Here is a 12987-nt window from a genome sequence, read left to right as displayed (position 1 = left end):
CTGCGCAGTTCGGGGTTCTGCGCAGAAATGAAGACAACGATGATAGAAAGCAGGTGGACTACCTACATGAAAGCAATTAAGTTAATCTTCTTTTCTTCAATATTGGCAATTTTAACATAGAAAAAAATATTATAATTCACACACTGAATGTATTAATTACATGAGAAAGAGTTTTTGCCTCGGAAGAAGAACAATTCCATTAAGTACCACAATGTTTCATGACAAGCGATATTACTGTTGGAAAAATGTTTTCCCTAAAATATACTTTGTTTTTAAGCTTTTAAATTCAGATTCAAAAATATAGAGCGATCTTCTAAACTTTGCTATACTGGATCAAGCGCTTGTGGCAGGTGATTCAAAACTATTCAAAAGCAGAATGTATAAAAAATATGTTTTCTTTTCTTGTCCTGGTGGATATGGGCATCCAAAGTATCTACTATAGGACTGTATGACTTGAAAGTCATCTTAAACAAAAGGTCAATTTATTCAGTCAGCATTCAACAACTACATTTCCCATGATGCTTTGATATTGGTTTTAAGAGTTGTCACATTTATTTCAAATAAATCTAGTTCCTCCTTTGAGTTTTTCCATCCAGAGTTTCTAGTTCCTCTTTTCTCTACCTCCCCACTCTTTCAAATAGAAAGCGTATTTGAATGGATTATAATAAACATTGTCTCAATTAAATTTTAAGATAATCTTTATTGATCCTCCATCGAGGGTAAGGAACCTGTCATAGCTCAATTTCCAACTGAAACGACATACCCTGCAAGAAATGTAATTGAAAACAAGAAAACCTCATCATTAAAGCAAATGAGAAATAACAAGAAAGTAACCTCAATGAAATTGTTTAGAGGCAATCACAGAACATTCAAGATTGTTGCATATGTTTTTATTTCTTGTATAGTCTCACAGGAGGGTTATTAATTACGTTTGTTTTTTTTAGCATTTGTAATCGAAGAGGCGACCTCATCATGAAAAAAAAAAACTGTCCCACACTACCTAACTGTTAAAACTTATATCACAGGGTAAGAGTTGTGATGATATTTAAGCTATAAAGCTAAAAGGAGAAAACATTCTGTTTTTTCTTCTCTCTTCTTTTCATATGCTGCATCATTAAGATTAGCTTCTAATATTTTATATTAAACTTTTGACTGCAATATACTCACAAAGGAAAATAGTGGTATGTGATGACTTGAAAAAGCTGTTATTACCCAGCAGTATGCTTTTATTTAGAAAGAGGTTGAGATATGTGATTGTTGGTGGGAAAAAAATCAACTCCATAATACATATTGGTCATGAGCAGTAACACCAGAGCTTCAGAAAGGTCCGCAGAGTCCCAGCAGCACTGACTGATAATGACCTTCAGTGTCCTCCTGTTAAACAGAGACAAAGACATGATGAGCTGAAATAGTCTCATAGAACACTGTGATTTGTTTCTCTCTTGAACAAGTAAAAAACAGAACATAGAGGCAGCCATTCATGTAAATTTGAATTAAAAAGTATGTTGTCCTACCATTATGTCCTCCTGAAGGCTAACATTATACATGGCCCTGTACTCCTCCACAATCTTCTTCAGGTCCACCTCAGAGCGGCTCACCAGCACCCGGATCAGACTCTGCTCACATGTGCCGTGACCCTGAGAAAGTTGAGAGGAGAATGAGCCATACAAATCACCTCAGTGTGCAGATCTACTACCTCCTGTGTTTTGTTACGCTTTCAAAACTTATATTGAATACATACTACATCTGTGTTGGTTGCATAAAGAATCAATACAGTTAAGCAGCATGTTCTAGAGGCTCACGATATTAATGAAGTTGAGTAAGCTGCAAAACAGAGATTCATTTCGGTGCTATGATCTCATTAGAAAAGTCAGATTTCTATTATTTGCATGTGAATATAACAGATCAAGGCAAATGTTTCAAGTGATTTGTGCTGTTTTAAATACATTTTAAGCAGCAACTTGAAGAAAGACAAAATGGTCACAATAATATAATACTTTGAGTCAAGTACACAGACGTGAAATTCCCTACTTTGAATGGAATTTAAGAATTATTTTGTCCCTGCAACAAGAAAGCCTTTGGAAGTAAGGTGACTTAGTGTATAGAGATGTACAGACTGTTTGTGTGGTTCACAATAGTCAAAGTTGAATTATCTGAACTTAAATTAGCTATATGACGTACTTAAACTGACAATCTCAAAGATTTCAAATTTCAATCTCTTGGGTGCCACCTACTGGTGATATACGGCAATTACAGGAGGACACTTCCTAATTTTACCAGACGTCTACGGTGGCTCGCCTTGTCACATTTGTAACTCTTGATTTTCCTGGCTGACGGTCATTTTGCCTTTGCCTTCATCTGAGCATTAAATTTGTTTCTTTTTCTTTGGAACACTGCCCCTGAGATTATATCTTTAAATAAGCTATATCACATACTTGATGTGACTTCACTTGCCTCTTTTATAGTGTTCTTTATTTTCCAAATTTGAAGCAAAACCAGTCTTTTTTCTAAATTTAAAGTAGTTTTTGTTGCCTACACTTTAGCAAACTGCAACTGATTTTCTTTTTAAGGTCTGGGCAACATGAGTACTCTGTCAAGTTCAGGAAAACAAAAATAACATTCAACCTTTCATACAGGACAGGAAAGGTGAGACATTTTCGTTAACTGCCAGAGACATGGATGACATTAATATGAATTCCACTTAGACTTTGTCAGGCTCATAAGCAAACAAAACAGTTACTGTAAGTCCAGTTACATAAGAAAAACTCAGCAGAGAAGGTCTCTCTCTCTCTCTGTTTCTCTCTCACACACACACACACACACACACACACACACACAGCACATATGTTCATACGCACCTTCATAGCCAGATGGAGCTTCTCAGCAAAGAAAGCGGGTGTGTTCCAGGCACATTTCACTGAAGGTCAAACAGACACAAACACATTTAGACTATAGAATGTGCAGACAGTATCAGTGAGTTTGAGTCTATCCAGTCCTAAATTTGTCGTTTCATGCAATCCTTTTAACTTCATCTTCTTCAGCTTTCTTTAATTTGTGCATTTTCGGCTTTTGTGCAGTCCCTTTGTTTATTCTGGTTCTTTGTGGACTTCATCCTTCCAGCGCTTTCTGTCTGGATACCATATGTTGCATGAGTGAGACTTAACAGGACAGTGATGTTTATTTACGTTGCTAAGAGTTGAAGCCTTCCTTTAAACCCTTGTGCCCAGCTAGAAGTGGTTATTCAGCATGAAAATATCTGTCATTTGCTCATCATACATCCATCTATCTATTCATCTAAACCAATGTGTGTTCACTGTCCTCTAGTCCAACGTGATGCCAGGTTTTCCACTCGTACACAGGAAACATAAGGTCAAATGTGCAGGCTTTCCTAGAATTTGCTGAGCATATGTTTGCTTCCCTGAACATGAATCCTTGCATTCCCTTTATTCCTGTTACACCCTCAGGACACACTTGTAATCTTTGGCCCCATGTACTCAACATTCTTCTTATATTTTGAGGGTATTTGGGATAGATGTTTGACAATTTTCCCTGTAAAACCCACGCACAAAGTTTGATTCAGTTATTATGATAAATTATGATGAAGCTGACGTGCTTAATTAAGACTCTGTGGGTGTGGCCTGGCAACATGAACAAACAAACCACAACTGTTTTACATAGAATACATTTCTAAATCCTGTTTGGTGCACAGAGATGCATGGCATCAACATTTTCCAACTGCACCCAGTTTCTTTCCCAAAATACAATCCCTCCAGGATGTTACGGCATTTTCTGTGATTGTTGCGGACAAAGTTGCAATGTTTTTTCTCCAATTCTCCAATTCTCCAATAAAGCTGAGCGAGCTGTTTGTCTTCTGACATCACTTCCTGTTTATTTCTGTGTCACAATGCCGAAAAAAGTGAAAAAAGTGAAGGAAACTAAAGCAATGTTGGAGAATCTACATGAGAATCTATCCGTTATTTAGACTGTTCTATATCTGAATGCTGAGCCATTATAAAACAATTGACAAGAGACCGTGGAGTTGCTATCTCACTGTACAACACTCTTTGACATCAGCACTGACACACACGTCAGTAACAGAGCCTGTGGCTGGTAGATTGTTAAGGATGCAATCTCTGATTGGTTAATAGACCATGGATAAATGATTAGAAGAAGACATTGAGTGTTGAATTAATTATTATAGTTAGGAAGCTCAAGAAAGAGAGACGATCACACCAGAGCCTCGTTAGCATGGATCAGCTGTCGGCCTCAAAGCAGAAGGAGGGTACATCTCTGTCATGCAGCGTTCCAAACAGATAAATGATACAGTAAAAGATGTCCTCTGATATTTATACAACATTGCAGACCTCAGGGGATCAATATTTTGAATATCAAAAAAGCAAGTTTAGTGACATGACTTCACACAGCGGGGAAATGGGATGATCGGGCTGAATTTGCGGGAACGCAACAACGCAACTTCCTGGAGGGACTGACAATCACCATAATTAATGTGAAATAATCACTTTAAAAACTTGTTCTCAGGAGAACTTTTTAATGATGAAAAGTGAGAACAAAATTCATCAAATCAGAAGAGAAATGATGAAACTTCTTACCGATGTCAAGGAGACAGTCTTCAATGTCCCCATCCAGCTCCATGTTCAGGGCTTTAGGTAAGGTGATGTCACTGGCCAGCGCATACTGCTGGAATGCTAAACAGGCAGAGAACAGGTATTTATGGGTTATTAGGCGACTTGTCAGAAACAAAGCAGACTCAAACAGTCTTTAGCTGGTTCGAAATAATCTTTAGACAAAGAATTCAAACTCCAAGAAGTATAAACTGGACCTTGTTTTTAGACCTTTCATATAAAGAAGATATTTTTGGTTTCTTCAACTTGTCATGTATGTTGCACAGATAAATGTTCCTTTATTTAAAACATTGCAAAGTTATGAATGAGTTCTTAAATAAACCTTCAAACTATAAATCTAAAGAAATATGAAAAGAATCTACTCCCTCATCCAGCTATTTTTTTCATGTCCCTTTGAGTGACCAAAGCGTGGACTCTTTCCATGATAAACATGTTAAATCTAAAACTGAAGTCTGTATTGTTCCTTACACTGTTGGGCCTGTTTCACCTGTTACCTGTAGGTGTGTGGTTCCACCTGTTTGTCCAGGTGTCAGTGACTGAAATGTAGGTTTTGGCTGTTTCAGCCTGTGATGAGTCAAACCTCAGTTCAGCTGAAAGCATTGAAACATTTCAGACACTCACTCTTAGAGAGCTGTATGGCGCTGCGAGAGGTCAGGATGTCGATGAAGGAAGCAACGTTGAGTCCTTCCGGATGCTCCGCTGCCTCAAACAGAGTCTGCAGGCACAAAACAGAAAGAAACCCGAAGAAGACTTGAACATTAAATGATTTGATTTATACTTTATACAATTATGCATTATGATTTAGTTATTGCTGTAGCCTTATTGCATCATTGGATTCATATCAATGGAAAATCGGTTTATTCTGAGTTAATAGCTGTAGTAAGCCAGACTGCAGCTGAAGTGTGACCTGCTAGACACAGTGAAACTGCCAGTGAAACTGAGATGGACAGGTGCTCTGTGGCTGACCACCAATAAAGACAAATTAAATTTATGGTCGATCTTATGCGAGGAACGCAAAGCAAACATTTGCTTCGCTTTTGGTCTCGACACAGATTTGCACTAGGTGATATATTCCTTCATTACCAGTAACACAAACACTGTTTGTATACACTCAATGTTGTTACAGTGTTACAATTTAATTTAGCAGACGCTTTTGTCCAAAGCGACGTACATCTGAGAGTTAATACAACACAAGCAACGATCAAGACAGGAGGGAACAAAGTCTGTAAGTGCCAACCACAGACTGTATAAAAAGATGGATGACACGACAGCTCCCTAAAAGTGAAGCCAAACCCTCTCTAGCGCCCCCTGCTGACTGGCTGCAGTACAGGTCATAAAGCCCGCCTCCTCCATGTTAACAGATGGGACATGAGTCAAACTATAAAATCAAAATACACGTCAAATACATTTGTCTCACACATGGTTTCTGTCATTATAGTTAGTTCTTATCATGCTGATTTATGTCCAAGTGTTCATTTTTCTGACAAGATTACTTTTAATTAGTTATTTGATGATGAAAAATGATGATTGACAGCTCTGTTGACCAATACGGCTCCTGCAGCCGATCTGTTCTGGATCAGCAGAGTGGAGGACAAACAGCGAGAGGAAACGTAACAACAACAATCACTACAGTCATTGAAGTTTCCATAACTGTGATCGTTAACCTCAGATCAACACTAAGAAGCTGTTCTGCTGTTGAACACGCCTGTGAGTGAGATTCTGTTTTTTCGGTAAGCTAAGTGTGTGTTTTGGTTAGCGGAAGTGACTACGGCTTCACCCGCCGATCTCTACTGCGCAGTCTCTGGCTCCATATGACGTCACCATCGCAAGATAGAAACTACAATGCCCAGCTTTCAAGGAAATAACGGACAGTTTTGTTCAAATGAAAAAAATAAGAAACCAATGATCTTGGGGCTCCTTCGGTAGGGACGTTAGAAAGCAGATATTAAATAGCTCCAGTCTTGTTCTTAAAAGTTGCTTTTCTGAGTTTTACCACTGTGTCCTTCTGGACCAGATCCATGTCGATTTCATCGCTCTCGTCTTTTTGAGCTTTCAGCATGGCCAGTAGGGCAGTGGTGAAGTCCCCGCTGGTCTCATCCCTAATGACCTCCTCCAGCTCTGTCTCGTACTCTGAGGGATAAACAACATTTTAGCACAAACAGATTTTACAGACACATAACGGAGCAAAGAATAACCACACTGGTTTGAGCTGTTGTTTAGAGGCTCACAGTCCTCAAGACCAGGTGATTACAGGGCTGCACTGTCAAGGAATTCAGTGTTGTGCAGCATTGCACCAAAGAAGGTAAATACTGAAGATGTAAAAATGGGGAAATCCTTCAGGGCCTTGGAGCTCAGCATGCAACAAGTTAGTGCTCTAGATCTGCCCTAACCTTCTTTGAAGACCCTCTTAATCTCCTCAATTTCTTCATTTGTTCTTGTTGCCAGAATCTCCACCAGCACGTCTTCATCTGTGCCCAGACCCTGTTGGAAAAACAGCAAATGCTTTTTTAAGTAATTTAAGGTCAAGGTATGAGATCACTGCTTGAACCTTGAACATTTCCCAACTTCCATTAAGGTGGTAACATGTAGTTAACTCTAACAAACTGCCAGCTCAATATGCAGGTTCGGAAATCATTTTTGGGCATGGAGTGCAACACGTTTTTTCCTAATTTTTACTGAATAATTCTCTGAGTGAATCTAAAGATACACCAGAAAACCCCTGGGTTAAAATAACATTTAAAAGGGACAAATCAAACGGGCCTACAATACAAAGTATCAGCAAGGAGAGTGACACTTGGAAATAGTCCCCCCTGATATTTACAACACAAACTGCTGATATTCACCTTTGTGGCCTGCCTGAGCTCGTAGGCATCAAAGCGAGCGGGCGTCATGATCAGAGCGAGAGTGACGTCCTCTAAATCTCTCCTGAGAGCCGACTCCAGAGCTTCTTCCAGCCTCTGAGGCAATCACAGACATCAGGATACTTTGGTTATTATGATCATTACATTTTAACACAGTCTTATTGTGCTGTATTGTGTCAATGTGTGTGTTATTTACACATATCGGCATTAAAGCAACAATATATATGTTCTGCATAAGAGCTGCCTCTGTGATCACAAGTAGTAATTACGGCATTATTACACATGAAATCTTAAAATTTATTTGTTTTGAAAAAGTTATCTTGGAGTGACAACAGACCAAAAGCAGGTCAAATGGTTTTTTTTTTACATTATGTTGATTAGTGAATCTATGACATGCTAAAAATGCAGAGCAACAGTAACACAGAGGACAGCCATGAAGTCCGCAAACTGACTCAGTAATTTTTGTTACATGTGTAAAGTCATGTAAAGTCGGCTAAAACCGGTCATACCAGACCAAGCAAGGTTTTAACAGCAAAACCCCCTGCAGTGTTTTGTTTTGTCTTCCTAAAGTCACATGATGTAAGTTTAAAACTGTAATCTCAAAGACAATCTCAAATCAAGTTAACACAATGGTGATTGAGTCTATGGCCCACTGACCAAAGCCTTTGCATTTGCAGTATTACAGACTGGCTGTCTGTGGCGACTTTCACGGTAAAAATCAAAAGCGGCGCCCAGTTAGTGACGCGTTTTCCATCAGCCAGCAGTGGTTGGTCTGCCAGAGAGGGTAGGCGGGGCTAAGCGGCTGCTTTTCCGGTCTCAGCAAGTGTTGCGAGTAAACAGTAATCTACTATGGCTGAACAAACAAAGAAAAGATGGATGACTACAGATACAACTTCAAGTGAAAATCCAAAGAAAAAGAAACAAATTCGATGCTCAGATGAAGGCAAACAGTCTAAAAAGGAAAGAGACCTCATTTCTTTTGCAAACAAACACTTACGATAATGTAGTCAGGGGCAGGTTTCAGAATATTTCTTATTTCAGTGATTTCCAGATTTTTGGCTGTTTTTATATGTAATAATTTACTCACTTCCCCGGTGGATGCTTCGTACACGACTTTGATCTTCTGTCTCTGCTCATTGTTTCTCTTCACCAGGACTGAAATGATCACGTCCTCGTCCACATCTGTCAGGGAGAAATTCAAAGCAAAAGCTTTGGGTCAGAAAGGTTTGTGTCTTACAAAACTTCATTAGAATTATGAAAAACCGAGAAGCAGATTGACTTGCTTTCAGTTCAAAGTGGCTTCAATGTCATTCAGAGATGGAACAATAATCTAATTGTTGCAGTTATTCAACATTTAATTGTCGCCCATTCACAAAAAAACATCCAAGAATAATCGGATCTTACAAACATGAGGTCAAATGTGCACCCTTACTGTGATCTTCAATGGCAGCCTGAAGAACTGAAGCATCACTGCTGGCACTGAAGTTGGGATACTCGGCAACTGTTCCAAAATACTTGGGTTTCTTCTTACCCTTCACCTACAATTGTAGATAGAAATACAGATGTTAAACTTGCTACACACCACCAGAAATTCAGTTTTTAAAATGTCAGCTGTCAGTTGTTGAAATCATAAAGTCAAAGAAAATCCAGACACTCTTTTATCACCCAAGAAAACATTTCCAGCTTTTCCTTAACTTTAAAATATCTGTGAATGGCCTTTGTAAGAGGGCATTTAACCTTTAAAATTTAGATTCAAATCACATACATAAAGATGCACTATATGGCATTGAGAACCACTATTAGTCATACGAGCTCCAGCCTCTCAGATCAAAACAAATGGGCTCGCCGGCCACACTCCCCTCCCGAGCCACCAGACTCCATTTACAAATACACTGATTTTACCTTGCAGATCTTTGTAACACACACTTCATTTGAGCTATGTGGAAACAAAACAAGACTAAAAGTTCTTTAAATAGTCTATAAATCAATATAAAGAGTTAATATTCAAAAGATAGTTAAATGTAATGTTTAATAAATCAAACACCTGTTGTATTCTGGGTTTTTTACACTCACCTTGACAGTTTCCTCGTCTCTGTCTCTGTCATGGATGATATTTTTGAAGAATTTCTTGAACGCGGACATGTTTACTTGACTGGAGAGTTAAAAACGGGAAACAAAACAATCCTGTGAAGGGAAAAATTAGTACTTAAGATTATTTAAATATTTATTTTTCTTAATATTTAGCCATTCAATAAACCTCACCTGTGCTCCTGCAGTCATAACACCCAGATCGGGGATCTGAGGAGTCAGTATTTAACTCACTCTGCAGTGTCTCCACCCATCTCTGTGCAGGTGATTTTCAGGCCGGTTTACCTGCAGAGGTTTGGCCAATGACCTGGCACCTCTCAAAGACAACATTCCTGCTTGGTGAGAGTCAGGGGTTTGATTCTTCTGACAGGTTTGGTGACTCTTGTGTTGTGTAAGAACTTCACCCATTAAACAATAGGGAACTGGGACAGCAGAGATGAAGGCCACTGTAGCTCATTTTTTAAAGTATAAACGTTTTGCACAATTATACGACTGAACCTCATGTTCAACACTGTTTCCACTTGAGGCAATGCTTATAAAAGGGGAGCCTCTGTCTGTGTGCAACCTGATAAATGTCCTCCAGTGATGTCACTGCAGTTGTCTGTTTAGTTATCAGACTTTAAGTTTGAAAATGACAAAAATCTAGGGCTGTGCAGTTAGAAAAAAGTGAGCTTACACCAGATGATTGAAGCTCGCAGCTCAAGGCTACACTACTATCACCCACCCAGCTGAACTGGACAACTGTGACAATGCCATAGTATGGCATGTCTAACAATGACTACAACTCCCTGCTGTCGATCGGATGTGGATGCAAACACCCTCAAATTAAAAGTCAGGATTTTAACTTTGTAGTTTTTTTTCTTTAATCTTAAATCAGACATGCATTCCTGTGTAGGGAGTATAGAGCCAACATAATGAAAAATGTGCCACTGCTCTAATACTGTCTGTCTGCCCTGTAGGTGTAAGAACATAGTTCTCCCCTGCTGGATTTGTCACTAAACGGGAGGCCTGAATGTAACTTGGTGACACTTAACAAAATGTTAACTAAAGTTTTGTTTACCTTATTGTAAGGTGTTACCCATTTATTACAAACTGTTCATTTCATTGTATTGTATATCACTCATATAAAAATAAGTGAATGTGTATTTTAGCTGATTCTCAATCTTTTTTAAATAATTTGTTCACATCTTTAACCGGCAATTCTTTTTTTTTGCGGGTGTTTTTTAATAAATGGCCTCGTGCATGCATATTCAGTAAATTATACAGTGTAGCACTTTGCTCAAACACCCCGTACAGCTAGCATGACTACTGCATCCAAACATAAAACTTAATTACTTTGTTAGCTTGATGCTAACAAATAAGGGATATTACCAAACAGGTTAGCAGAATTAGCACCGCGATCGGGGTAATTTTCACTATAGCAACGATCTTCTACTTAACACACTTAACTAACAACACCATATGCACTCATACTTCCAGGCATATATTTCATATACTGTGGAAACGAATTTTAAAATGCCGACTTGTCTTGCTAGTCTGGTCTGCTGCTCTGATGGAAGGCAGCCAGGTTTACCTCAGTTGGACATTTTGGCTATAGGTTCGTCCCTCTCCGGTTGCCGTAGGCACACAGGAAAGAGCAGCAGTTCCCCTACTCCACAGTCAAATATCAGTGTACCTTCTTTTTTTTAATAAAATAGACTTGTTGGAGTTGCTCCCTCGGAAGATAACTCAGTAACACTCAGAAACCCTATAGATAAATGTGGACTGCTTTTTCTTCAATTCATGGATATGAAATGTAAATGCCTTTTCAGAATAATTCCTTTTAATTGATATTTTATGCAGTTCAGTATTTTGTTTTGGTTATTCTTATGTTAAGCAGTCAAACACTCAAATATATCACATTCTCTTTGGTGATTTATCATCATGTAAGGGGGTAGACGGTAGCTCAGTCTGGAGGGACTTGGCTTGGGAACTAGAGGATGGCTGGCTCAAGTCCCCAATTGGATCAAGCGATCAGGGCTGGTAGCTGAAGAGGTGCCAGTTCCTTTCCTGGGCTCCGTCGAGGTGTCCTTGAGCAAGGCACCAACAGCTCGGTGTGCATGTCCATGTGCAGCCCCCTCACTCTGACATCTCTCCTTTAATGCATGTTCATTGGTTCCTGTTTGTGTGTTTTGGGCCTTTGTGTGTGTAGCATGAAAAAATTGAATTTCCCCTCTGGGATTAACTAAGTCTCTCTCTCTCTTTAAAGTTACCATCAGAAAAGTGCTGTTAAGTCTGATCTCTCATGAACATAACCATTCAGTTGTTACTTCAAACCATGCAGGACCAGTGCCTGCAGTCAGCTATGACTTAAGACTGTAGAGAAAACCTGTATTTTACATCTTTTGCTTTTTCTTTAGATTTTTGACACAATAAAGAAACATAAAAAGCCTTTGTGTTCTTTGTGTTCTTGTCTCTTTGCTATCTGCACATATTTGACCAAAATTCATGCTTGGAGTCTAATATTTATTCAACTCATTACTGTGAGTCTGATTTCATGTTTTATGAACTAAAATTATTTTACTGTTTTAAATGATTGTATTAATGGTTGTTACTGTGGTTATATCTGTTCTGAATACCTTAAACAATGCACAGTATGAATGTTATACCATTACACATTTTTCAGTTCACCCAATGCTTTCAAAAAGTTCTTTTTAACAGTTGAATCATTTCACAAAATATATAATATAATGAAAAAGACTTAAAGGCATCATAAAGTGAAAACATTTGACTTTTGACTTTATATGTGAAAAATTATTTTTACAGGATGATCCTGTTAAAATTGTGCTAATCTTCGTCCCGATGTCGTCTCTCAGGTGGATCCCCGCCTCTTTAGATGGAGTGTTGAGTCTGGTCCTCTCTTCGCTCTGTGCTCTCAGCTGAAACAAACAGACATTACAGAGTTTAATTGGACACGTGCACACAGAGGTGGTGCAGTCTGATGTTTATGTTTCTGATATTTGGCCTTTCTTGTGTGTTTCTATTATTTAGGGACAGAATGAAAAACAATAAACTTGTCATTGATTGATTTCATGCAGAAATGAAAGTGAACAGATTTCACCCAGAGGGCATTAACTATATACTTACTATACTAAATACAATTGCCTTCCTTTGGTTACCTTAAGCACACATTGCCCACAAATAGATAAAACATGACATCTTATTTGCCAAATCTCTCTTTGCATCTCAGGGTTATTTCTCTTCTTTGAGCTGCATTGTGTTCTTTTAAATCATTTGGAGTTTTCTTAATACAATCTTGAATTAAAGCACTTCATGAAATTTAGGATAAATAAAAGCATTTCCTCAAAGAGCACTTTATACTTTAACAAAAAGAAGAGCCATTTTTCTTCAAGTTA

At 38.5% G+C, this 12987-nt stretch overlaps 1 protein-coding gene across 1 annotated transcript; it reads right to left on the bottom strand.

Annotated features, from left to right (window-relative positions):
• Positions 1-1193: 1193 nt before the first annotated feature.
• LOC138605121 (annexin A1-like) lies at positions 1194-9842 on the bottom strand. Its single transcript, XM_069677217.1, has 12 exons — positions 9767-9842; positions 9578-9688; positions 8937-9042; positions 8592-8686; positions 7487-7600; positions 7034-7124; positions 6637-6773; positions 5265-5358; positions 4611-4706; positions 2859-2917; positions 1515-1637; positions 1194-1374 (listed from the first exon to the last, which is right to left on the bottom strand). Exons 2-12 carry the CDS (start codon positions 9644-9646, stop codon positions 1318-1320), a joined length of 1041 nt encoding a protein of 346 aa, XP_069533318.1. The 5' UTR covers positions 9647-9688; positions 9767-9842; the 3' UTR covers positions 1194-1317.
• Positions 9843-12987: the final 3145 nt, after the last annotated feature.

Source organism: Semicossyphus pulcher, unplaced genomic scaffold (genome assembly GCF_022749685.1).
Source record: "Semicossyphus pulcher isolate SPU_LCO1_2020_fin unplaced genomic scaffold, fSemPul1.0.p SCAF_28, whole genome shotgun sequence".
Taxonomy (NCBI): domain Eukaryota; kingdom Metazoa; phylum Chordata; class Actinopteri; order Labriformes; family Labridae; genus Semicossyphus; species Semicossyphus pulcher.
Note: the sequence above shows the minus strand (reverse complement) of the source record. Positions and strands in the feature narration are given on the sequence as shown.